This window comes from Chrysemys picta, chromosome 10 (genome assembly GCF_011386835.1).
Source record: "Chrysemys picta bellii isolate R12L10 chromosome 10, ASM1138683v2, whole genome shotgun sequence".
Taxonomy (NCBI): domain Eukaryota; kingdom Metazoa; phylum Chordata; order Testudines; family Emydidae; genus Chrysemys; species Chrysemys picta.
In genome coordinates, this window is record NC_088800.1 from 55,430,411 (window position 1) to 55,457,795 (window position 27,385).

A 27,385-nucleotide genomic window follows, 5' to 3' on the forward strand; every position below is an offset into this window, starting at 1 on the left:
GTGATATCTTTTATGGGACCGACTTCTGCTGGTGGAAGGGATAAGCTCTTGAGCTACACAGAGCTCTTCTTCAGGTGGCAACGCTCAGTGTTTTAAAGTCATTTTGAAATTGTAAAGAGCAAAATGCAATTGACAAGCAGGTCACATGCACTTGTCTTGCTAAACTCTAGCTAAAAGATACGGGAGGGCTTTAGCTCCCCATCAGCTCCTGAGAGTTTGGCTCCAGCCATCTAGAATCTTTCTTCTGGCACTTGTCAGTGAAGGGGCACAGTGCATGCACTTGGCCTTGGGAGACTGGGTCTGGAGGTTTATCTGAGCAGTCAGTACTGTGTGCTGGATCCAGCTTAATGTGCCTTCCCACACGCCTCTAATGCTGAATATCTAGCCTCCTATACGAAGAGGCTCCTTTGACCTGTAGTGGCTTCTACTGGTTCTGTACCCCTATGGACTATTTTAGGAGACCTAAGTGCCCCAAGCCTCATACGAACAGTCCAGGATACAGTCATGGGGCACAGCTTCCATGCATGATTTCCAATGTGAATCTCAGATGGCCACGTTACAATAACTGAACAAAATACATTTGTCCAAGTTAAGCTAGCGTTAACTTCTCCCATCAGAAATACCACTGGGCAATAATAAAGACATGATTCACTAGTACATGTTCAAACACATGGACCTCATTTTTGCTACAGTTTTACAATCCATGTGTAAAGAACCACATAGTGAATGGGATTTTTCAGAAGTGCCCAAGTAGTTTAGGAGCACAAGTCTCATTGAAAGTCAGGACTTGTACCCCTACGCCATTTAGGTGCTTCTGAAAATCCCTACCCAGTACATAACATTATCTCCCCCCCGCCTAAGTACAACAAGGCCAGCTAAGGATGCTAATATAAAACAACAGGTCTCTTCTGGTCCTACACAACAAGTCATCCAGTCCAGCCCCTGGCACTGAGGTGGATTAAGACAAACCAGATATCAGCAATACAGAACCTGGTTTTGGGAATTCAACGTGGAAGAGTATTTAAATATAGAAGCTGCATGGTAATTTCTCTCCTGTGTACCTGGAAAGATAACTACTGCATTGCTAAGACTTTGCACACTTTCCCACCCATCCCAGGAAACCTAAATGAATAATAAAATAAGAGCAGTTTAAATTCTCAACAGTGTGTCGCATTAGTCTGCATCCCACACTCCATCCAGTTCCCTTCTAGCTTCGGGAGAAGAAAGAGCCAGAAACTGAAGCCAGGTAGCGTCTGCTGTAGAAATCAGAGCTCCAATAAAGGTGGAAAATGCCTGGAGCAAAAAGTCGCCTGCATGAAAGATTTTGCTCTTGAGTGGAAATGGAAGAGCTCTTGGATAAGAAAAGAAAAGCTCTCAAAACGTCAATCCCTTAAATGTTATGTAGCTCTGGAACATTTCAACGTACTATTCTGTAATAGCTATCTGATCCTGAACTCTGATCCAAGGCGATGGATGGACTTTAGAGAGGGTCTTTCAGAAAAATGTGTTATTAAATTGGGACAGAATTTAGAAAGTGCAAGAAATGTTGACCTTAATCGAGAAACTCCAGCAAGATACACCAGCCAGCTGGGGCATCTGAAGGTGACTCAGAGACCTCCTTATGAAAACAGGAGACCCCTCCTTTTACCAACTTCCCTGAATTCCATTCTCAGGATAACCTAGAGTCTGTCCCAAGACAGCACTTGAACCAAGGCTTCAGTTTGGTGCTTTCCCACATAGATCACAACCCAGATCATTTCTATGGCATATCATATCAGCCTGGGTCTGCAGCTCTGCAGATGTGAGTGCTCAGGGGAGGACAATTATAATCCTATCTACTGAACAGCTCAAATAAATCAAGTCAAGTCTAACATGTCCCCAGCTGAACAATACCTTAATATGGTCACTGCTACCAGACTTGGCGTTGTGTCCCAGCTGCTAGTGTTTGAATGGCACATTTCTTTCTATGAATTGGATGCTTAAGGACAAGGATGGTACATGCTATCACACCAGAAAACTGTACTAACCTGTTCTGTAACTACTGTTCTTCGAGATGCGTGCACATTTCCACTCCACTCTTGGTGTGTGTGTGTCCCATGCACAGTTGTCAGAAATGTTTCCCTCAGCAATACCCATCAAGGAGGCATGAGTGCCCTCTGTTGCCATGCATTATTGCACGAAGGTATAAACCATGGAACAGGCCACAAACCCCCTCAGTTCCTTCTTGCTGGAAAACTCAGATGTAGAGGGATGGGAGGGCGGGTTGTGGAACTGACATGTAGAACATCTCAAAGAACAACAGTTACGGAACAGGTGACTGTCAATCACTAAAAGAAAAAACTATGTGCATTCCACTCTTGGTGGCTCACAACTCATGAAATCAGGAGGGCAGATTAGAGTGTATCTGAACAAGAACTGGAGGACAACTCGTCCAAATATGGCAGAATACTGATTGATGGCATAATGGGATGCAAACGTATGCAATGAAGACCATGTTGCCACCCTACAAATGCTTGGAACTTGCACCAGGAAGGCCACAGAGAATGCTTGCAATTTTGTCAAATATGCTGTCACTCAATTTGTCAGCATGTCAGCCAAGTCATAGCACAAGCAAATACAGGAGGCTATTCAAGACAAAATCCACTGAGAAGAGAGTGGGAGGCCTTTCATCCTGTCTGTGACCGCCACAAACAGCTAGGAAGACAAACGGAACTGCTTGGACCTGCTGAGGTAGAATGCCAGCGCTCTCCTGACATCCAGAGTGTGCAGCTGTTCCCCATCAAGGAGAACAAAGGCAAGGCAAATAAATCACATCACTTGGTTGATGTGGAAGTTAGAAACCCACTTTTGACACAAACTTTGCATGAGGACGTGGGTAAACTGTCTTAAGGCTCAAAAGGAGTCCCATAAGTTTTGACAACACCAAGTTTAAGTCCCATGGAGAAACAGGATCTTGTACCTGAGGATACAACTGTTCCAGGACTTTCAAAAATCTTATTGACATCTTATTAGAAAAAAGAAAGTGATCACCAACCTGACAGGGGAAAGGAGAGAGAGCTGCTAGGTGGACTTTGATAAAATTAACAGTCAACCCTTGCTGTTTTAGGTACAGCTACGCCAAGATATGCTGGATTTTGGCCAAATTCTAGACTGTCAAGTCCAGACAGAGAAATGGCTCCACTTTGGAGAGGTAACTAGATCTAGTAGGTGGTTTCCTACTATTTAAAAGCACATCCTGAACCTCTTTTGAACACTACTCCTCCCTAGAGTCTAACCATAGACCATCAAGGTTGTTAAATGAAGTGCCTGCAGGTTTGGGTGGAGCAGGCGACCATGATCTGTGAAAATGAGCAGGCTTTTCCCCTTGATATGGAGTAGGAAAGCTATCAGACTGGTGTCAGGCTTGTGCAGAGTCAAGTCCTGTGTGGACCATACACCCTCGCATTTGCAGGGAACCCAGATGAGCTGCTCAACACCCAGGGAAGACACGTCCATCACCAACATCAGTGGCAGCTGATGGTGGACAAATGGAACACATATGTATATGTTGACAGGGTTTGTTCCCCAATCTACAGGGTAAAATATGAGAAGGCACCCACACCACGATGTTTAGAGGACAATGGCTTGGCGAGAATATGGAGGACAGCCAACTTTGTAGATGCCTGAGATGTAATCTGTCACACCAGATTATGTAAGTGCAAGAAGCCATATGCCTAAGAAGCCTCATACAGTTGAGTGAGTGAACCTTGAAATCTAAAATAATGGATCAAATTGTCTGAAACTTTGACCTTGGAAGGAAAACTCTGGCTTGAGCTGAGCCCAATAATGCTATTGTAAATTCTATCCTCTCCCCAGTTCAGAGGATAGGCATCTGAGTTGATCAATAGACCCAATGCATTGAAAGTTGACTGGATACAAGCGACACCGGACAGTACCTGAAACCACCTTTCACAAGCCAGTCATCCAGGTAAAGACAGACTTGCACGTCTTACTCCTGGGGTAATTCTGTGCCACTGCACCTGCGCAGAATTTTTGTTTCCCCCCACAGAAAAATGAATGACAGGGAAGTAAAGGGAAGCCACAAAAGTGGTCATGTGACCCTCCCCCGCAGTAGGTTTTGAGTGCCCAGGGCAGCCAGTAAAGAGGTAAATCACTGTGGCGCAGGGACGGGACTGGGGACATGGCTGGTGGTTCCTACCGGAGCTGGGCTCAGCTGCTAGTCCTGGCTAGGCCAGGGAGGACAGGACTTCCTCTTCCCCTGCATGGAATCTGGGGCTGGATCAGACCCTCCCCCCAGATTACTTCCCCAGCTGCAGGAAGCTCTGCAAACTCTCCCCCCTCCTTCCCAACAGGTTTCCTGTGCCCATCAACATGCTTGTTTAGTGCCCCCAGGGTGCCTAGATGGACCAGGAGCTATTGCAGAAGAAGAAAATCAACCTGCACCTATAACTCCTCTTTTTGTCTGTTAGGTCCTGGTAAGGCACAAGAGTAGGGTATTGATGAGACTGCTGAGGATGAAAGTGTTTCCTTGACAGGTCAGAAGTACACATACCAAGGAGTTCAGAGTCATCTTGGAGCCGTGAAGTTTATCATCTGTCTGCATCAGGAAGAGAGATGACCCTTCAAATGGCAGGTCTTGAATAGTCTGCTGGACTTCTTAGGCCAACCCCCAAAAGTGCAACCATGAGCACCGATGCATGATGATGGCAGAGGCCAGGGTCCTAGCAGCCAAGTCAGCTACATCTAAACCATCCTGAAGTGAAGTTCTTATCACTAACTTCCCTTCATTCACCCACAAAAGGAACTCTTGTTTAGCATCCTCAGGCAGCTTAGCCTTAAATTTCAGTACATAGTCCCAGGTGCTAGCATCATATCACCCTATCAAAGCCTGCTGGGTGGTGATTCTAAGCTGTAACCCCAACATAGAACACATTTTTCTACCAAATAAGTCAAGCTTTTTGGCGTCCTTCAACTTAGGGATAGTCGCCTGCTGCCCTGGCGTTCCCTCTTGTTGATAGCTGAGACTACGAGGGACCCAGGAGGGGGGGTGGGAATAAAAAATACCTATCCTCCGCTTGTTTTTATGTGGGAGGGGAGCAGCAAGACACTGTGGTTGGGAGACAAGAGTCAGAAGATGAAGAATCACCTTCTCCTGACACCTGCTGAAGATTAGTGTCAAGAAACTGGAGATAACTGAAGAGAAGCCATCACCACCATCTTTCCTCAATGGTACTGACAGATAAGAGGTCCAGGACGCAGGAGATTGATGGTCTGCCAGTACCATAGGAACAATCTCCTGCACCTTTGGGGACACTGGCACCAACAAGCTCAACAAGTTCCTCGTCCCAGCATATGCCTCTGTCATGGATGGTAACAGAATTGTCTTTAACTGGTGTGCAAGAGACAAAAACAGTACTACTTTGGGCCCCAGACTCAATGGTGCCTGCCCTGGAGCCAGAGTCGATGGTGCTCTCTTGGCTGATGAGTGAGAGGAGGAAGGCTTTGATTTTTATTGCACCCTACTTGACCCTTTGTCCCCTTGCTTGGTGGATTTAGGAACTGATGATCTTCCTCTCCCAACAGCCACCGTGGAAGCCTTATGTTTCTTCCCAGCCACCAGAGAAAGTGAGCAGTGCTAGGACTCATCCAACATTGGAGGTGCACTTCTCTCAGAAACCAAAGCGCTCAGTACCCTCACTACCCAGAAAGGCTCTGAAGGTCATTTCAGAGCAGCCTACATCAAAAGAAACTTCAATCTGGCTTCTCTACCTTTCTTGCTCCTTGCCTTGAAGTCCTTACAAAATTGACACCGGCCCCTAATACGAGACTCACCCATATACTTTAAACAACTAGAGTGTGGGTCACTCATGGGCATCGGTTTAGAACGGGGTGGGCAAACTTTTTGGGCCACATCTGGGTGGGGAAATTGTATGCAGGGCAGGGGTTTGGGGTGCAGGAGGGAGTGCGGGGCGTGGGAGGGGGTGCAGTGTGCAAGAAGGGGCTCAGGGAAAGGAATTTTGCCAGAGGAGGGGTGTGGAGTGCAGGAGGGGGCTCAGGGCAGGGGTGCGGACAGTGGGAAGGGGCTCAGGACAGGGTTGGGGTGCAGCAGGGAGCTCAGGGCAGGGGATTGGGATGCAAGAGGGTTGCAAGGTGCAGGCAGGGGGCTTAGGACAGGGAGTTGGGGGGCGGGGTGCAGGAGGGGTTCGAGCTCCGGCCCGACGCCGCTTACCTAAAGCAGCTCCAGGGGCCAGGGCAGACTCCCTGCATGCCTGCCCTGGCCCCAGCCCCGCGCCACTCCAGGAAGTGCTGCGGCCCCTGGGGGAAGCGGGGTGGAGGGCTCTGCATGCACTGCCCTTGCTGCGCCTCCAGGTACCTCCCCCAAAGCTCCCATTGGCCAGGGTTCCCCATTCCCGGCCAATGGGAGCTGCAGGGGGCGGTGCCTGGAGGCAAGACCAACGCATATGGAGCCCTCTGCCCCTCCGCCCGAGGGCTGCTTCTGAGGGGCTGGATCCAGCCCACGAGCCATAGTTTGCCCACCCCTGGTTTAGAACAGCAAAGACAGGCCTTGAAGCCCAGCGACTGAGGTATTCCTTGGTCCCAACAATGGAACCCCAAATTGGGGAACCAAGAAAGTAGTAAACTTTGGTTAGTGAAAGCTCTAACACTAAAGCCCATACAAACAAGTAACTATAACACGCTGAGAGTACTTATTAAAGCAAGACAAATACATTCCAACAACTGTCATGGGCAGTAAGGAGGAACTTACTTACCCAGTGGGGCTGGGGCAGCTCCCCCGTTTATACCTGCATGCAGTAGCGAGTGACAGCAGGGGAAGCTTGAGCTGTCCCAATACCAGATTTCCCCCAGATACCGCTGAGGGAAAATTTTCCCACCAGCTGTGCTCACTCCCCAAGAGTGGAATACACATGTGCAAATCACTTGAAGCAAAGCGTTTTATCTGGCCTTGAAGCATACATTCTGCCACATCAAAGAGGTAAGACTTGTTACTCTAGGATTTCCCCATGGCAGTGAAATTGTTGTGCTGTAGCTGGGGTTCACACTGATCACTGCACTCACTTGATGGACATATTCTGATCCACATTATTGTGCTATTTCTTGAATCCCCCTTGTTTTCTCTCCCCCCCCCCCTTTTTTTTTTTTTAAAACAGCTGGAGAAGATGTCACACATTTGCAGCCTCTGAGGCCAGTAGTTCCCCCCTCAGAGCACAATACAGGCACAGTATGAGCAATGACAGTGCCCGCTCCCCCTTCCCCCCCCCCCCCATCAATATCAGCATGCCTCAACCCCATCCTGGAGGGACCAGCTTTGTGGGCTTGAGGAGTTCTGCCTCCATAGTCATTCAGTCCACAGCAGATCTGCTGGCACTGCTAGCAAGTTTGATAGTTATGACAGTGTTTTCAGCATGGTCAGCTATCCACTGCGAATGGGACTGAGATCTACCTACTGTTTTCAGAGGCCACTGAACAGCCACCAGATGGTAAGGACTCTCATTCACTGTATATGCAACAGTGAGCTAGTGTGATGTAATCTGTATCCTATTTCCAATTCTGTGAGACATGACAAGTTCTATACAAGCTTAGCATGCAAGCTAGTCTCTGAAGTGGGCAGAGTCAAGACATTCTTAGTTCTATAAGCTTCACCCATATACCAAACATGAGTCACAAGGGGTAAATAAACCACACAATGGATTGGGGCTCAGCAACAGACATAGAAAAGCTATTTAGAATGTTCTTACCTATTCCATGTTTTCTAAATTCTTTCACCACTCCTAGACTTAAAATGTAAGCAACTTGAGTATCGACCGGAAAATTGGAAGCTAGAATATCTCCATCCTGAGTAGAGACATGACAAAGCATTTAGTAGGATACATGTGTATAGCACAGTGTATAATGTCAAAACAAAGCAAGCATCTATTCACAGAAGAGTTTTCTTATCCCAGGTGCCTTTATGGAGCTGTTGGAAATGGGGAGATAAACACAGCCCCCTAAATGGAGGAAAAGGAAAGAACCTGTTTGGGCTGGGGGAGGCGTTTCTGCTATTTTCATATTTCTTGCCAGTTGGGGGATAGTAATCATTTAGTTCCTTTAACGTCTTCCACTGTTAACTAAACACACTTGTTTCATGTTTAGTCGTTTACTGAAAGGTGTTAAATGGCATTGTGGGGTTCCACGTTTGAGTGTCCAGATCAAAGGTCCGTAGTTTACCAGCTAGAATGTGCTTTTTCTGCCAACTCTTCATAAGAATGGCCATACTGGGTCAGACCAATGGTCTATTTAGCCCTGCAGCCTGTCTTCAGACAGTGGCGATCCATGCCCTGTCGTCCACTCCCAGCTTCTGCAAACAGACTCTAGGCTTTGAGTCAAGCTGGGATCTTCTTTCTTACACATCAACAGTAATACAATGTTCTACAGGCCATGTTATGCCCTCAGTAACCAACTGGAGCTTAGTAAAATGAACTGCTGGTGGTGCACAATAAAAGGTCTTGAAAAATTTGGTCTTTTGACCGCTCAAATGAGTAGCTAGGCAATGAGAGAAATGGGCCCCAGAGCAGGTAAGCGTTTGGGGGTATACGCACATCTCATCTTAGACTATGGTTGCCTACCTCTTTATGCACTTTTGTTCTGCTCTTTATCTCAGCTACTATCATTCCCACAATGGTGCCTCTGTAGGTGGCTCCAAGGGAAAAGAACTTCTTGTTGGAAGTGATGTCCTGATACCATGAGTCAGGGTACCTGGGAAGAAAAAGAGCAATACCCATGAATGCTTAGGGAACACACAGCATTTCAGATTGAGCCATGAGCCTGCAGTCAGGCCACCCTGTGGAATCTGGCAGGGTTACAGCATAAGCTGGGCCAGAATAAGACTTCAGTGGGAGACCTGCAACAAACACTCAGATGCTGAAGGAAGTAGTGCTGGCAGTCTAGTAGGTGTCACTCTTCTACAGGAGTCATTAGACAGGGCCGGCTCCAGGCACTAGACGAGAAAGCACGTGCCTGGGGCGGCACATTGTAAGGGGCGGCATATTCCAGCCGCCCTGCCGTGCTTTTTTTTTTTTTTTTTTTGCTTTGGCAGCCCCCCCGGACTTCCGGCCGGCTCCCCACGCTCTGCTTCCAGCCCAGCCCTGCAGGGGCACGGACCCCGCCCGGGGGCGCAGGAACTAGCAATCCCTGCCGCTCATCATGTCTCCGGGCTCCCTGGGATGCGCCACTCCCTGCCGCCTGCACCGGCCTCCGATCCCCCGCCGCTCTGTGCCTGGCCCAGCCGTGCCGCCTTTAAAGGAACGGCTGAGCCAGCACCTCCTGCAGCCCCCGGGGGCTCTGCCTGCCCGGCCGGGAGAGACACCCCAAGGCGGGAAGGGGAAACCCTCTTGCCCGGCTGCGAGTGGGCTGCAGCACCTGGCTGCCCATGAGCGGAGGGAGCGGGCGGGCGCCGCCCTTCACCCCCCTGCGAGCCGCCTTGGCCGCCCTCCACGCGCTCCCTGCGGCTGCCATTTTTTTGTTTGTTTTGTTTTTTTTGCTTCGGCGGTCCGGCAACCTTTTTTTTTTTTTTTTGGGCTTGGGGCAGCAAACAAGCTAGAGCCGGCCCTGTCAATAGATATCCAAGCTAGGAAAAAGCAACAGAGGGTCCTGTGGCACCTTTGAGACTAACAGAAGTACTGGGAGCATAAGCTTTCGTGGGTAAGAACCTCACTTCTTCAGATGCAAGACAAGCTAGGAAGTTTTGTTGATGGAGAGAATCTCTTCTGGATGGAGTTAAAACTAAGGCCTCTGCATGTAATCATTAAAGATCCCATGGCACTTTTTGTAAGGGTGTGGGTGTTAACCCAGGTGTCTGGACCATATCCCAGCTTGGCTAATTTCATTCTATGCTATCAGTAACCCAACTGACAAGGATTCCATCCTTTCTTGTGGAAACATGACTCCCGCCTCCCTCCCCACAAAAGTATTCCCTTTAAAGAGGCAGCCCGCTCCAAGATTTCCCCCCTTTATTACAAAGCTCCTTGTAAGATGCCCACCGTTCCCTTGGTGGGGGCTTTGGGATTCTTTAGAAACAAGAGAGTTTATCTGTTTCTGCTGTTCATTCTCAAGACCCCCGAATTCTGATGGACCATTGGCAGTGCTGTATAGGTGACACAGGAATAGACAGGCAGTGTGTGATGGTCAGGACTGAAGTTCATCGGCATGTGGGGCACCTGTCACAGTACCTGCCTATGCTCTCAGCTCCACACTTTCACACTAATTGTTTAGACTGTCTCTCCGTGCGCCCCTTCCACCCTCCACAGGAGTGTTACATACTCTATTGGGAACCAGTCACCGCAGAGCTGTTTCACCACATCTATGTCATCGTGGCAGAGAAGACGCAGGTTTATGTCACTAACTGCAGTTGGGGGCACCTCCTCTGTCATTCACACCTGCAAAGGAAAAGGAAGCATATTAGGAAAGATGCACTGGAAAGCTTCAGATTTGAGACATGTTAGTATCTGGAAAAAAGGCAACACTGGGGCTAGGGGGAGTCTTCACTGCCAAGCAAGTCATTCTTAGGCCAATCTGAGTTCTGTATGGCACGGGGAGATAAAAATCATGATTTAAAAAAAAAAAAAAAAAAAGGGGGGGGGGGCTTCCTCATTTAAATTACAAGTTTTTCCTTTAAAAATAATCTGTTTAAAATTAAATCTGACGTTAGTACAAAATATGTTAAATAAAAAAAAATGCTGAATCCATGAGCCTCCACAAAAAAAGCTTTGGGTTAAAGGCTGCTTTCCTATATAAAGACAGAATTAGGGGGAAAATGTTCAAATTTGGAGGTCACGCTTTATAACTATGGCACAATAGGTCATGTAGTGTATTAGGAGCTTGAGCCTGTGGAAGATCCAGGCCCGTGCTACTGGATGCAAGAGACTTGCAAAGTCATCACAGCATTGAGACCCAGCCTCTAACTCCAGGAGACACCATCTTTGTATCTCATCAGGATCATCCACTGAGCCCACCTGGGTGATCTCACATTCCTATGTTATAGCTTCTCCGTACCTGAGCTGTGACTGGCTCAGTTCTCAAATTATTAGTTTTTATGATTCCACTCATCATGGATACTTACTCTAATTATGGTGTACCCTCCTAAATGGCAAAAAAAGTATCAAATCCAGTGTAAAGGCTCTATTTAATTGTAAATTAACATGTTTTAACAATTCTCAACCAATAAGAAACACCTTTCTTTAGAAAATAAAGGAAGTACAAATGGAAATATTGATTTAAATCATCAGTTTTAATCAAAGTTTCCACTTAGTGATTTAAATTAGGATTTAAGTGACTGATGTAAATCAATCCACCCTGCAGGGAATGTTTAAATACAAACCTTGACACCCTCTCTTCCCACCCCAGAATCAGTGTAATTATAGAAAACTTTCATTATAGTTTTGCTATGACAATATTGTCAATGTATTTAAGTACTAGGGAATAAAGCAGCCAATAGGTGGCAGAGCAAACACACACTGGTATGCACAAAGGAAGCAGAGCCAGGTTACACTTGCTAGTCAGAACAAGTGTTCTTCAAGATGCCAAGTGGCAGGTGGCCTAGAGCACTGGCTTTCAAACTGTGGGTCGTGACCCAGTACTGGGCTGTGGAATGTAAGGCACTGGGTCGCGGCGGCTCTGGTCAGCACCACCGACTGGGCCGTTAAAAGTCCCATTGGTGGTGCTGCCAGGCTAAGGCAGGCTAGTCCCTACCTGTTCTGACACCACGCTGTGCCCCGGAAGCGATCAGCAGCATGTCTGGCTCCTTGGGGGTGGGGGAGGGGAGGTCACAGGGCTCCACACACTACCCCCATCCCGAACACCAGCTCCACACAGGACTCCAAGCTGGGGGGTGGGGGAGGGTGCCTGCGGGCAAGAGCCGTGTGGAGCTGCTTGTGCATCTCTGCCTAGGAGCCGGACCTGCTGCTGGCCACTTCCGGGGCGCAGCGTGGTCCACGGTGCCAGGACAGGCAGGAAGCCTGCCTTAACACCCCCACTGCGCCATTGACCGGGAGTCACCCAAGGTAACTCCACGCCCCAACCCCATGCCCCAATCCTCTGCCCCAGCCCTGAGCCCCCCCCAAAACAAGAGCCCCTTCCTGTACCCCAAACCCCTCATTCCCAGCCCCACCCCAGAGCCTGCACCCCCAGCCCAGAACCCTGACTCCCTCTCGCACCCCAACCCCCTACCCCAGCCCAGATCCCCCTCTCATACCCCTGAACCCCTCATTCCTGGCCCTCACCTCTGCATCCCAACCCTCTGCCCCAGCCTTGAGCCCCTCCCACACCCCAAACCCCTCATCCCCAGCTCTGTTGAGTCGTGGGTATCAACAATTTTCTTCAACTGGGTTGCCAGAAAAAAAAGTTTGAAAACCACTGGCCTACAGTAGTAAACAAGTTATGAGAAGCCAGAGAAACAACAGGTGAATGAACAGCAACTGTTTAATCTGAATCCCCACAAGCCATCTTTAGTTATCAGTACCTCTGTTGGTCCCTCCCCTCTCCAGGATTCTATAGCTTCAGAGTTTTTCCCTATTACAGCAGCTCTTAGATGATCTGTGGAGCTCTCGGTCACAATCATGAAGCTTTCCTTAGGACTTCAAGCAATGCCTTCTACTAGTTGTAATCCAATTCAGGACTCTCAGGATTTCCAAATGCTTGTTTGATGAATACTCAAAACCAGCCAGCTCCCTCTTTTTGTCTGGTGCTTCTCTGGGTCAAATTCAAGTGATCAAATATCAGAACACCAGAACTGGAAGGGAAAGCAGTGAAGGACATAATGGGGGCTGCAGGCAACCTGTAAAATCTAGGGGTATGTCTACACTTGCAGAGTTTTAGCTCTGGTTTGCGTACTCACTTAATTCCTCAGGCCTCAGAGTGTTTACATTAGCAGCACTTCCATCAGCAATGAGCATCAGCAGTCTAGGGCAGCTATCCCACAGTGCAGCTCTCTCCAGTTTGATGATGGGTCTTGTGTGAAGGGGACGCAGGTGATGGGGGAGGGGGAGAGAGAACATCCTGGGTCCCTGCACAGCCTCCTCTCCCCAAACACTGATCAGCTCCAGTAGTTCAGCATTGCTCCAAGCAGGGAATCATTTGCTCCGTGGAGCAGGCCTTGTCACCTGGCCAGATAAATGAGCATTTGCCAAGAATACAGGAAGGGGATTTTCAAAGTTCCCGGGGCTTTACAGGGGGAGGGGTGGATGTCCGTTTACCTGCTGAGTTTCACTGCACAAAGTCATTGGCAAGTGTAGACGCTCCCATGGTTTTTGCACAAAAAAGGGACTTTTTCTGCTTTAAATGGCAAGTGTAGACATGCCCCTAGAACAGAGATAGGCAAACTATGGCACACGTGCTGAATGCGGCACGCGAGCTGATTTTCAGCGGCACTCACACTGCCCGGGTCCTGGCCACCGCTCTGGGGGGTTCTGCATTTTAATTTAATTTTAAATGAAGCTTCTTAAGCATTTTAAAAACCTTATTTACTTTACATACAACACTAGTTTAGTTATATATTATAGATTTACAGAAAGACCTTCTAAAAATGTTAAAATGTATTACTGGCATGCGAAACCTTAAATCAGAGTGAATAAATGAAGACTCGGCACACCACTTCTGAAATGTTGCCAACCTACGCCATAGAGTCAAACAGATACACAAAACAAAGGGGAGTAGCCAAGCAGCCACACCCATCACACTGCTGTAAATTTATTTTCATCTGATCTCTCTAATCCTGTCCTAGTGACTCAAATTGCCCTCAGGAAGGCATAGAGCTGGAGGGGAGTGGTGGTGTCCACCAGAGAATCTCTGTGTCAAGACGGTCTATAGCTACAGCATAAAATAGTCTGAGAAACCCTGTCCTATGGACTTCGATGTTTCATGAGCGGGCCCCACACAGAACTACAGTGCACACAGATTCAGAATGAGCAATGAGACAAGATGCAGACACTCAAGCCATTGATTGCAATCACTCCACCCATTCATCAGATGTCATCCCATTAACTTGTTTGAGCCCAGTGATAGTGTAAAGACCAAAAACCCCAACTGCAAGACAGAAGCCCTTTTCCTTTTGTCTCATGGCTTTGATTGGTTACAGGTACATTACCACAGGTAATGGTATAGAGAAAAAGGTTATCTTTAGAAAGCATGGAGTTAAGTATAGGATTAGAACAAGGTACCCCAGAGACAAAAGCATCCCGGAGTCTGTATTTTGTTTTGCTGGAAATAGAATGACCACCATTAACCTTCTTGTACTGGGCTAGTCCACAGCACATGGTAGTTCAGTAACAAGGAGACAGATAACAAAACCAACTAATACTAAGAATCAGGAAAATTACTGATCCATCTGTAACACTGTGGGAAACCCAGGAGGATCATGCTCTCACATTCATAGATTTTAACACCAGAGGGGACCACGGGATAATTTAGTTTGACCTAACACCGGGGTTCCCAAACTTGGTTCGCAGCTTGTTCAGGGTAAACCCCTGGCAGGCCGTGAGACGCTTTGCTTACCTGAGCATCCGCAGGTATGGCTGCTCGCAGCTCTCAGTGGCCACAGTTCACCATTCCTGGCCAATGGGAGCTGCGGGAAGCGGTGCGGTGGACGCTCAGGTAAACAGTGTCTCGTGGCCTGCCAGCGGCTTATACTGAACAAGCCACGAACCAAGTTTGGGAACCCCTGACCTAACATTATCTTGATGATATTCCACAGAGGGAATCCCCAAAGCAGAAGGCTATGTCTGTGCTTCCCCAGCTGGGCCAGCAAGAGCAGAGACATGATCCCGCCATCTGGTGTGTTTCTCTAAATGAAGAGGTGTTTGTCTCACAGCCCTATGCACAGAATGGGTACAGCCAGAGCAGAAACACAAAGTGTCCCCAACCATGGCTCAACCACAAATTGGAGGGCTCATCTCTTTGGCAGAGAGGAGAGTACATGGTCTAGAGTCCATTGATCCCTGATGCGTCTGCTAAGAGGGGGCTAATTCAAGTGTGGTTTTTGTAATGTAGATATCTGTTCGATCGGAAGTGGAGAGAGGCCAAAAAATCATTTCGCACAGGCCACTGAGCAATCTTGGTCAATTATACTGCTGCAGGAGGTGTGATTACCAACTCTGACAATTTTGCTGTGAATTTCACAATATTTGGTGTTTTTCTTAAAGACTCAGCTGCCAGGTTCATATAACCAAAAATCTCCAAATCTTTCAAAAAAGCTTTTAGCCCTCATATTTAGAGAAAAGCCAGGAACATGAAAAGAGTACAACCTAAATGCTCAGAAATCAGAAGACCAAAGGGGGGAAAAATCCGTATTTTTTTTTTTTAAAACAAAGATTTTAAACCCAGTTTTCTAATTTTTGGAGGGCTAACTCATGATTTTTGAATGCTTGGGGTTGGGGATACCAAAAAGAACAGTGTGTGAAAGCAAGTGCATAATCTCCTACTGCTGAAGTGTGGGCTCTGCCCAATTTACAGGTTCTCCAGTAAACCTCTGATCCTAGTACTCGGAGAGGGAAGAGATTCAATTCCAGCCCATGCCGTGATTGTGCAGGGTGTATAATTTAAAACACTGTCATGATTACAAAATCACTTCAGTTACATAGAGCTCTCTAAGGCTGTCAAATAAAGAGAATAAAGCAATTGCAGCAATGATTTGGGTTTGAGCTGCTCTGACAGCGCATTCAGTGTTGACCAATTCTCCAGGGAGCTGGGAACAACACATTCCTTGAGGTCCTTGGGAACAATTTTGGAGAAAACATTTTTAAAAGTTGTGGCTGTAGCAAAGTATGCGTTCAATTCAACTCCCTGCTGAAGAGCCATTAAAGCTATCCAAAAATAACAGCTACAATCACAATGCAGAATATTTCCACGCAAAACCAGAAGATTCCCAGGATACTTGGTCCTTGGAATACAGTGAAAAACCTGAGAAAGGGATACTGTTACTGATACTAATGAGAACAACCTTCAGCTAGGACCCTGGCATTCTTCCACTGCACTTCTGCAGTCCACAGGCATGTTTCTGGAAGAGTACTTGGGAACAGTTGACCATACATCATTCTTCCAATAATATGGGGCTGCAGTGGCCTAGCAGACCGAGCACCATGCTGGGAACTAGGAGATCAGCCACTGGCTCGTTGTGTGACCTTGAACAAGCCACAACACCTCTCTGAGCCTCAGATACCCCAAAATACAACAGGGATAAATGTATTTTCCTATCCCTTAAAATACTTTGAGATCCAAGGATGGTAAGCACTATACCAAACTACTGAGTATTATTTTTAGTGTTTTCTGCAGTTCTCACTTTTAAGAATAAAACTTTGCTAACCCTTTCCCCATCCAGAAAAGTCAGAAAAGCTTTCAACACTGGGGCAGTGTTTCCCAAACGGTGGCTCCATCAGTAGGTCACAGGAAGGGTCTTGGGTTGCCTGTCACTGCCCCTCCCATCACGTCCTGTGCATACCCCAGAAGTACCCTCCTCTGCCCTCCCCTCCCCGCCCCCCAGCAGGGGGGAGAGGGGCAGTTTGACCTGGACCTCCACACTGAGCGGCATTGTGACATGGTGCACGGGGTTACAATGCCATTCAGGTTTGGCCCAGCTACTGCTCCATCATTCAGTCCCATATTTCAAGAATAAGAGGGCAGGTGAAATTAAAAACAACACATTTAAACAGATGAGAAACTACTTTTATGCAGCCTATAATTAACATCTCTCAGGATATTAAAGGAAATAACTTAGTAAGTTTCAAAAAAGGATTGGTCACATATGAGCAGGAACAATAGCAATGACACCAGCTAGACTAACAACTACAAGACCCATCAAATCCTCAGACGTCATCAGATTACCAGTTGGAACAGCATTGTATTCACAGTTAGATACTTCGAAGGGTTTTACATCTACCTCCCATATTGCTATTATGACAGAAGGGACACTTGACTAGAAGGATCATTGGTCCTTTCTAGTCTGGCAGATCCTGTGCGTTTTGAAAGAGGACAACCTAACATGTCTCTGGGCCAAGATACCAAAGGTAAAAGAGATTAAGCTAAAGCAAGCATGGACATACTCCTCCAATTACATTATTTCACAACATTCAGAAGCAGTCTCAAACGGAAATACTGTACAGTATTTGTATCTTATTACTACACCTTCTGGTTTGTGCTCTGTTTATGTAATTGTTCCCAGTGTATCTTGCCTCCTGGGAACTCTTGAAGCCAAGTTTAGTCTGGTCTGTATGTAACCCTCAAGCTCCTTCTACAGCAGCTGGGAAGGGTTTCAATGTTCTCCAAGGACATGTAACTGGAGAGAAGAACAATTGTTTCCACTGGTGATGGGTCTGGAAATCCATAGGAAAGTATACTCAAGAAGAGCTACTGCCAACAAGGGAGAGAAATAAATAGATCAAGTTACCAGAAGAGGCAACTAAAGAAAAGCATGCCAGTATGATTTTGTTTTCTTCCAGATTAAATTTAAAAAATATTAACTAGCATAGAGCTAAGAACCAATCCCTGTGGAACCCTAATACATCCGCTCAATGATGATTCCCCATTTACAATTACATTTTGAGACCTATCAGTTAGCCAGCTTTTAATCCATTTAATGTGTGTCATGTTATTTTATATTGTTCTAGTTTTTGTTTTGTTTTTTAATTAAAGTGTCATGCGGTACCAAGTCAAACGCCTTACAGAAGTCCAACTATATTATGTCAATAATTATTACCTTTATCAACCAAATTTGTAATCTCATTGAAAAAGACAAGTTAGTTTGATAGGATCTGTTTTTCATAACTGCATGTTACTTGGCAGTACATTACCCTCCTTTAATTCTTTATTAATAGAGTTCTATATCAGCCTCTCCATTATCTTGCCCAGGATCAATATCAGATTGACAGGCCAATAATTATCTGGGTCATCCCATTTACTGGCACATTAGCTTTCTTCTAGTGTTTGGACCTTCCCCAGTGTGCCAAGGCTTATGGGGGGGGAAGAAGGGGGGAAAAGAGGAACCACCACCATTAACAGTCCAACAAGCTCCTAAACCAGTTTGGATGCAAGTTATCCAGACCTGACAATTTTAAAATGTCTAACTTTAGTAGCTGTTTAATATCTTCCTAAGATACTAGTGGAATGGAATGAGCACTGTGATGTCATTAGACATTTCCCCCCCTTCTCAAATACAGAACAGAGATATTTATTGAACATTTCTTCCTTTTCTCCATTATTATTGATAATTCTACCATTTCCATCTAGTAACGGACCAGTACCATTGTTAGGATTTTTTGTTCCTAAAACTTTATCCTTAACTGTGCCAGCCATGGATTTCTCCTTATGCCCCTTTGCTTCCCTTATCAATTTTCTACAATTCCTAGCTTCTGATTTATATTCATTACTCTCAACTTCCCTTTTCACCAACATTTTTTTGTTGCATGTCTGGATCATGCAGTTATGCATTTGAAAAAGACAATTAATTGTTTTCCTTCCCCTTATACCTTTGGGCAATGGCACTGATCTAAATTTTAGTGGAAGGGGCTTAATATTCCCCTAAGCCTACAGATGTCAGAAAGAGGATACAACATGTTATGGTGCCATTGAATTTTAAACAGAGTGCAGAAAAGCTGTGAAAAACACAGGAAGGGAAAGATCATGTGCATCTAAACTAATTTTATGCCTCCCCCTTCAGCGATATAAAAAGTTTAGCAAAATAACTCTGGTTTTAGGAAGTAGATTTTTGTCCCATCAATGTCCATTAGTTATAAGGGAACCCACCAAATAATTAATCAATTAATTAATATATAAATAAATAAATAGTTGAATTTTTATTTATTTATTTATTTATTTAACAGGAATCAATTGCAGTTGGAGGGGGTTTCCTGAAGACAAGGTGATGGTGGCAATTTGCATCATCAACAGTGGAGAGGAAGGGAGAAGAGCAGCAAGCGGGGGGTCAGGAGATGGAGGAGAAGCATACGAGCCAATAAAGAAGCAGGAGCACAGGGATCCTCTGTAAGCACAACTCCCTGATCTGAACTATGCTGCTGCAGCATAAACCCTTATTACAGCAGTGGAAGGGGTTTTTCCCCTCACTGAAGTAAATCACCTCACCAAGAAGTCCTCCATTGACTTAGCTACATCTACAGTGGAGAGTTAGGTCAACCTAACTCTAGCACACAAGGTGTGAAATTTTTCACATCCCTGACCAATGTAGCTAAGTTTTAGGTGTAGACCAGGCCTAACAACTTTGGAAAAGTGGAACAGAAGTAACAGTGGAAGGAAATGAGGGTGGATAAAAGGGTAAAGAACAACTAGATTTCTTCAGATTAGTGGATCCTATAATTTAGGGAATGTTATCCTGATTTTCCCATGATCCAGCCATTCTGTTCTTATGGACAGTTGAATCAGTCAGTGCTACAAGTCATTCTCAAGTCTGGCACCCTCCACAACTAAAGAATTACTGTGGATCTTCATTACTGGGCATGGCTGCTCTGGATGGGGAACATAACTGTTTAGCTGTTACCACTCAAGAAAGATCTTGGAGTCACCGTGGATAATTCTCTGAAAACATCCACTCGATGTGCAGTGAATGTCAAAAAAGCGAATAGAACCTTAGGAACCATTAGCAAAAGTATAGATAAGAAGACAGTAAATATCATAATGCCACTATATAAATCCATGGTATGCCCACACCTTGAATACTGCATGCCATTCTGGCTGTCCCCATCTCAAAAGAGGTATATTAGAAATAGAAAAGATACAGAGAAGGGCAAGAAAAATGATTACCGGTATGGAGATAAAAAGACTGGGACTGTTCAGCCTGGAAAAGACAACACTAAAAGGCGGATATGATAAGAGATCTAGAAAATCAAGAATGGTGTAGAGAGTGAATAAGGAAGTGTTATTTACTCCTTCAAAGAACACAAGAATCAGAGGTCATCCAATGAAATTAATAGGCAACAGGTTTAAAACTAAAAGGAAATATTTCTTCACACAATGAACAGTCAACTCGTAGAACTTGTTGCCAGGGGATGCTGTGAAGGCCAAAAGAATAGCTGGGTTCAAAAAAGAATGAGAGAAGTTCATGGAGTAGAGGTCCATCAATGGCTATTAGCCAAGATGGTCAGTGATGCAACCCCATGCTCTGGGTGTTCCTAGACCTTTGACTGCCACATGCTGAGACTGGATGACAGAGGATGGGTCATGTGATGATTACCCTGTTCCGTTCATTCCCTCTGCAGCAGTTGGCACTCATCACCGTCAGAAGACAGGATACTGGGCTAGATGGACCATTGGTCTGACTCAGTATGGCCATTCTAATGTACAACAGTTCACCCTTCCTTTAGTTTATCCCGCTTGTCCCTCCTCACTTCTTGTACACCATCAGGCTCAGCTAAAAATCCACGGAACATTTTAAGAGATATTCAAAAGGCAGGAGGAGAGTTTATGATCAGCTAAAACTGGTGAAGGGGACTTATTTGAGTTTGAGACAAGAGATATGAACTTAGTTATTCTCTTTAGAAGTGATTATTCCTTTCGAGAATCTCAGGAGTCTCCCAAGGCATGTCTACACTACAGGTGGGAGGTGTGACTTGTGGGTGTGACTCCCAATGTGGGAGGGTAGACTCGTGCTAGCTAAGCTTGAGCTGGTGCCTAAAAATAGCAGTGTGGACACTAAGGCACTGGCAGCAGCTCAAGCTAGCCACTCAAGTCCAACCCGACATGACCTCTGGGATCTGAGCATGGGTGCCTAGCCGGAGCTGCCGCCAATGCTGCAGCATCCTACTTATTGGAAGCTTCAACATATACAGGAGTGAGTCAGTGCTTGACCTTTCTCTTAGAGATAGTTAATTTCAATCAGGATCGAGGCACTTGGGCTCACAGTCCTAGGAAACTTGCATTGCTTTACCTCTTCTCTGAATAAAAGCCTTCAGTGCTACCAAAACCAGTGTCTTTCACCAGCATTAAAATCCCTACAAAACAGTTATACAAATAAGTAGCAGACACTTCTTTCCTCCTATTGCCCCAAACTTCTCTCTGCCAGCTCCAATTACAGTATGCACACAGCAGAACCTGGACCAAAACTTCAGAGCAGAATGCACAAAACCAGTCATTAACTCTCACCTTTGGTTTTCTTCCTGCCATGGAAGATCAGAGTTTGAAACTGACTTCAGAAGGATGTCAAGAAATACACATTCAAAAACATCACCCAATCTACACAGTAAGTGCCTCTTCACAGTAGTTACATATTTGAAGGCAAAATAATAGCCTTTAACCCTTTTTAGGCAAACCCCTGATACTTTGAACATTTCAGGCCTAGACTCCTTACACCAGAGGTGGGCAAACTACGGCCTACAGGCTGGATTCGGCCCGCCAGCCCTTTTAATCTGGCCCTTGAGCTCCCACTGGGGAGCAGGGTCTGGCGCTTGCCCCACTCCAGCTGGGGAGCAGGGTCGGGGGCCGTTCCATGCAGTTCCCGGAAGCAGCGGCATGGCTTCCCTCCAGCACCTACGTGTTGGGGCAGCCAGGAGCTCCATTCTGCACACTGCCCCCATCCCAAGTGCAGCCCCCGCAGCTCCCATTGGCTGGGAACTGCTGCCAAGGGGAGCTGCAGGGGCGGTGCCTACAGACAGGGCAGCGTGCAGAGCCACCTGGATACGCCTCTGCATAGGAGCTGGAGAAGGGATATGACGCTGCTTCAGGGAGCCACTTGAGGTAAGTGCCACCTGGAGCCTGCACCCCTGAGCCTCTCCCTGCGCCCCAACCCCCTGCCCCAGCCCTGATCCCCCTCCCACCCTTCAAACCCCTCAGTCCCAGCCTGAAGCACCCTCCTACACCCCAAACCCCACACCCCCAGCTGGAGCCCTCATCCCTCCCCCCACACCCCACTCCCCTGCCCCAGCCTGGAGCCCCCTCCTGCACCCTGAACTCATTTCTGGCCCTGGCCCTGCCCCGGAGCCCACCCCCCCCCAACCACAGCCCTCACCCCCTCTCGCACCCCAACCTCAATTTTGTGAGCATTCATGGCCCACCACACAATTTCTATGCCTAGATGTGGCCCTCGGGCCAAAAAGTTTGCCTTGCCTTACACTGTTTTTCAATGGAGCAAAATATCAGTGCCACTGACAATGTGAATTATCTTCCTGTCTCATCTCTTTAAACCAAAACTTCACCAGCTCTTCTGCCCTGTAGCTACAGTTTTAAACTATATTACTGTTTAAAATGAAGTGAAGTGGTAGGTTCTGCTGGAGTCTATACTCCAGTAACATTCTGTCTTCAAAGCAGGCTGCATGTGGCATAACTTTCTGCTGTCCCACATACAGCATTCCCTCAGGGAATGATAAACAAGAGTCACTTTTTCTGTTAAATCTATTCTGGCTAGATGTGGAAAAGAAACGTACTTTGTGACAACGGTGTTAATGGGGGATGAAACAAGAGGGTCAGATTAAAGCCAAGTTTGTTGCACAAGGCCTGCCAACAAGAGGAGAAATTTAATGCCAAGGCTGAATATGGCAACTTTCCAATAAGCAGCTGCTCCTCCTCCAAGCCACTCATCATGTACGCTGGGCATGCTGGCATTACAAAATTAGAACAGGCAGTGACAAACAAACAAAAACAAAAAAGCAGCTAGTCTTAATCCAGTTAACAGTGCACACACTCGGAGGCTAGAACTTCATATCTGTTTAATGGGGACAGGATCTAGAAATTCAAGACAAACTCCTGAGGGATTATTTGTAGTGGTAGTTCTGGAGCACTACCTGTCAATTAATAAAATCCATTCACTTAGCACACATGCCATAATAAGAGACACTGCCAAGTACTTGGTTATGGTTTTTAATACCTTGTTTGCAATAGCCTCCAAGAGGCTTAGAGAGAATATTTTTCCCCCTTGGCAAACACATTCTTCTCCCAGATCCTGCATTTCAAATACAGTGTAAACCAAAATGGCTCCTCTGATTTCTTCCCTGATGGAGTTTTCCCAACATTAATGATGTAGGCACAGCTCTGAGAGACTTTGTAGCTCTTCCAACACAGTAACATTTCAAAGAGAGTCTGGTACAGATTTGTGCCAGTGTCCCCAATAACCAGGCTAAGGGAGGAATTCAAAATAGAATGGCGATTTAGCTAGCTTTTAAAAACTGGATTATCTTGGTATTCCTACCTTTCCAGAAGAGTCAAAAAGACATTCTAGGATATCAAATCCCAGAAGCCTTATTGCAATTATTTGTATTTAAGGCATCACAGGATGGATGGTGCACTCCACGTATCATCAGGATACCAGGAATGATGTACGTAACTTAATGAAGGTTTTAGACTGTACTAAACTTTGAACTTTGCAGAAGTAGTATCTGGAATGCGAGAGAAGAATAGCAGAAAATAAAGCTAACAAGTTTCTCCAGTCTCTCTTCTTTATGATGTCCCAAACATAAAATCACAGAACTGGAAGGACTCATCTAGTCCAGTCCCCTGCACTCGTGGCAGGACTAATTATCTAGACCATTCCTGACAGGTGTTTGTCTAACCTGCTCTTAAAAATCTCCAATGATGGAGATTCCACAACTTCCCTAGGCAATTTATTCCAGTGCTTAACCATTCTGACAGTTAGGAAGTTATTCCTAACGTCCAACCTAAACCTTACTTGCTCCAATTTAAGCCCATGGCTTCTTGTCCTATCCTCAGAGCTTAAGAAGAACAATTTTTCTTCCTCTGCCTTGTATCAACCTTTTTACATACTTGAAAAAGTATGTCCCCTCTCAGTTTTCTCTTTTCCAGACTAAACAAACCCAATTTATTCAAATCTTCCCTCATAGGTCATGTTTTCCAGACCTTTAAACATTTTTGTTGCTCTTCTGTGGACTCTCTCCAATTTGTCCACATCCTTCCTGAAATGTGGTGACCAGAACTGGATACAATACTCCAGTTGAGGCCTAATCAGTGTGGTGTAGAGCAGAAGAATTACTTCTTGCGTCTTGCTTACAAAACTCCTGCTAATACATCCCAGAATGATGTTCGCTTTTTTTGCAACAGTGATACACTGTTGACTTATATTTAGCTTGTGGTCCACTATGACCCCCAGGTCCACAGTACTCCATCCTAGGCAGTCATTTCCCATTTTGTATGTGTGCAACTGATTGTTCCTTCCTAAATGGAGTACTTTGCATTTGTCCTTATTGAATTTCATCCTATTTACTTCAGACCATTTCTCCAGTTTGTCCAGATCATTATGAATTTTAATCCTATCCTCTAAAGCACTTGCAACTCCTCCCAGCTTGGTATTGTCCGTAACTTTATAAGTGTACTCTGTATGCCATTATATAAATCATTGATGAAGATATTAAACAGAACCAGACCCAGAACTGATCCCCGCTCGTTATGCCCTTCCAGCATGACTGTGAACTACTGATAACTACTCTCTGGGAACAGTTTTCCAACCAGTTTTGTACCCACCTTATAGTAGCTCCATCTAGGTTGCATTTCCCTAGTTTATTTATGAGAAGTTTATGCAGGACAGTATCAAAAGCTTTACTAAAATAAAGATATGATTTTATCATAAGAATGAAGTAGTAATGGTAACCCTATGGGTGTTAGAAGTCAGTAGAGGCACTAAAGCTCACCTACCAAAGTTTGCTTTCACTGAAGCCCACACCTCTAGTCTGTACCATATGGTGAAGATAGGCACACTGAGGCCTATGTGGGCTGCTTTGCAGATTGCCAACAGGTCGTCTCTGTGCTGTGTGCATAAAATACCACCTCTGACTGGGTCAAAATATATTTATTGGTGCAGCACCAGTGTTCTCAGTACTGAAGAACACCCAAAAGTAAACACAATCCCCACTCCAAAGAGCTAACAGTAGGCCTAAAAGAAATGTCGGACTGTTCCCTGATACAAAAACAAGCATAGGTGATTCGGTCTTTTTCATATGCATAATGTTAAGTTGAAGGCACCTTGTCCTTCCACAGGCAGAGACAGATGCTTTGAATTCCATTGTCACAGCTCCTCTGACTTAGCACATCTGAGTAGTGTAATCTAGACTCAGACTTCCATAAAGAAGGTGATAATACTTCTCAGTTTAGATAATGATAGGAGGGTGAGGAACTCCAAATCTTTAAAGTGGTATTAATAGAAGACAATCTTGCAAGCCAAATGCTTTTTCAGTTTCTCTGCAAGATCTTACAATAAAATAATAATATTACACAATAAAAAACCCTTAATTTTTAGTAACAAGTAGCCAGCTAAAGGTACAGAACAGAAGAGCTACTCCAACAATGGTATGCCAGAGTAACGTTTAATATATCACTGTATGATTCTTCACTAATTACCAGTCAGACAAAGACTTGTTAAAGAAGGAGTAATCTATTTTTTGTCGAAGTACAAATTTCTTGGTCAAGGTATTTAGTCAAGATGCAGACTCCAGAGAAAATAATACAAAACATAATAATGATAAGTAGTAAATAAAAAGATTTCACGGTCCATTCAAAAGCATTTGGCTGTCTGGATTTGGCCTGCAGTCTACCTATTGACTATCCCTGGGTTAAAGCATTGATTTGCAAGGCAAGACACAGATTATCTGACCAACTGTAACTAAAATCATCTACTTAAAACATTATTTTGGAACCCAACCTGAAGACCAAGGAATCATCAGGGCTCTACTAGAGAAGAAGAGGTTATGAGATCTGATTAGTCCACAAGTAAATTCACTGGGAGAAGCTATTCCATACCAGAGGGCTCTTTAATCTAGCAGACAAGGCCAAATGAGATCCTATAGTTAAAAATTAAGTCAGTAACATGCAAACTAGAAATAAGATGCACATTTTTAACAATGAAGGTAATTAATCATGGGAATAGTTTACCAAGGATTTTTTCTGAAAGATATGCTCCAGTTCAACAACTGGTTGAACTGGATACAGGGATCACTGGGTCAAAACTATGGCCTGTGTGATGCAGGAAGTCAGACTAGATCATAATGGTCCCTTTTGGCCTTAAAATATGAGACATGAAGCTACTCAACCCTGCACAGGAAAGCAAAGACATGAATTTGAAACCCTGGAAATGGGCTAAGTATTTGGAGATGAAACTGGATGCTCGTGCAGAATGTATAACAGTGTACTTGCAGAATCCTTTTTGAATAAAGACACTCTGCTGATGCCAATGCACTGGACATTTTCTGTGCTGTTCAACAAGCAAAAGGGGGGAAAAAATCAAATCACTGTACAATCCACTGCTAAAAGAAAAACTGACATAACCTATCATTCTAATGCAATAAGAAATGGGAAAGCCTATTCAATATGCAAGTTATATTGTAAACTCTTCAGAACAGGGAATGTTTTTGGTTTTTTTTAAAATGCTGTACTGAAACTGCGTATGTTTACAGTGCTAGAAAACAGGTTGCTCTAAACTTCAAGAAGAGAAAGGTGCCGGTTATTCTGTAGATTTTCCAAGTCAAAATTGAGGAAGTCCCTCCCATCCTGGTGCTGGTAAGCACTATGCTGAAGTGCTATCTTTCAGATGAGATACAAAACTGAGTTTGACCTATTTTGATTAAAGATCTCATGACACTTTATGAAAGAACGTGGTGTTCACCTAGCATCCTGCTCAAATTCCAAGTTGTGTGACTACATTCTCCCAACTGAAACTTCCACCTGCAATTTCAATTGGACATGATATTCTTCTTCAATCCTTGTCCTAACTAGGGATCTAAATAGCATTTTAAAAAGTAACCATTTAAACTATTGAAACTATATCAGCTAAAAGTTTAATCCTTAACAAGTTCATAATCTACCCCATGTATATATTATCTTTATCAAGTGTCTTAACTGTCTATTTTTGTTATTAGTAATGTATAAAACCCACTTTTTTGTTTAACTTTTTACATACTATCCCGAGCCGTCCAAAAACACAAAAAGTCCGATTAGAATTTCAACTCTACTGCTGATTTTTGTTAAGAAAAATTAACATGTTTACATGCTCTGGTGTCAGTCTTCTGCGCAGATAATTAACAGTAAGGCCAGCACTGGAAACATGTTCTATAACAGAGGTGGGCAAACTTTTTGGGCTGAAGGACACATCTGGGTGGGGAAATTGTATGCAGGGCTGGGGGCTGGGGTGCGGGAGGGAGTGCAGAGTGTGGGAGGGGATGTGGTGTGCAGGAAGGGGCTCAGGACAAGGGATTGGGGCAGAGGAGGGGTGTGGAGTGCAGGAGGGGGCTCAGGGCAGGGGTGTGGACAGCAGGAAGGGGTGTATGCGGGGGCTCAGGGAAGGGGGTTGGGGTGCAGAAGGGGTGCGAGGTGCAGGCAGGGGGCTTAAGGCAGGGAGTTCGGGGGTGGTGTACAGGAGGGGTTTGGGCTCTGGGGTGGCAGCGGCGCGCATCGGGGC

General features: G+C 45.4%; 1 protein-coding gene across 3 annotated transcripts in view; it reads right to left on the reverse strand.

The window, feature by feature from the left end:
- NAA60 (N-alpha-acetyltransferase 60, NatF catalytic subunit) overlaps nucleotides 1-27,385 on the reverse strand; it is a 39,625-nt gene that overhangs the window by 7,909 nt on the left and 4,331 nt on the right. For 2 of the 3 annotated variants that reach the window (XM_005312134.5, XM_005312136.5), the window contains exons 2-4: nucleotides 10,318-10,433; nucleotides 8,625-8,754; nucleotides 7,758-7,854 (exon numbers count right to left, since the gene is read on the reverse strand). In XM_005312134.5, coding sequence (XP_005312191.1) covers nucleotides 7,758-7,854; nucleotides 8,625-8,754; nucleotides 10,318-10,427 — 337 coding nt within the window. In that variant the 5' untranslated portion in view covers nucleotides 10,428-10,433. Of the gene's footprint in view, nucleotides 1-7,757; nucleotides 7,855-8,624; nucleotides 8,755-10,317; nucleotides 10,434-17,169; nucleotides 17,392-27,385 lie in introns of all 3 variants that reach the window. The other variant, XM_005312135.5, reaches the window with a different exon arrangement.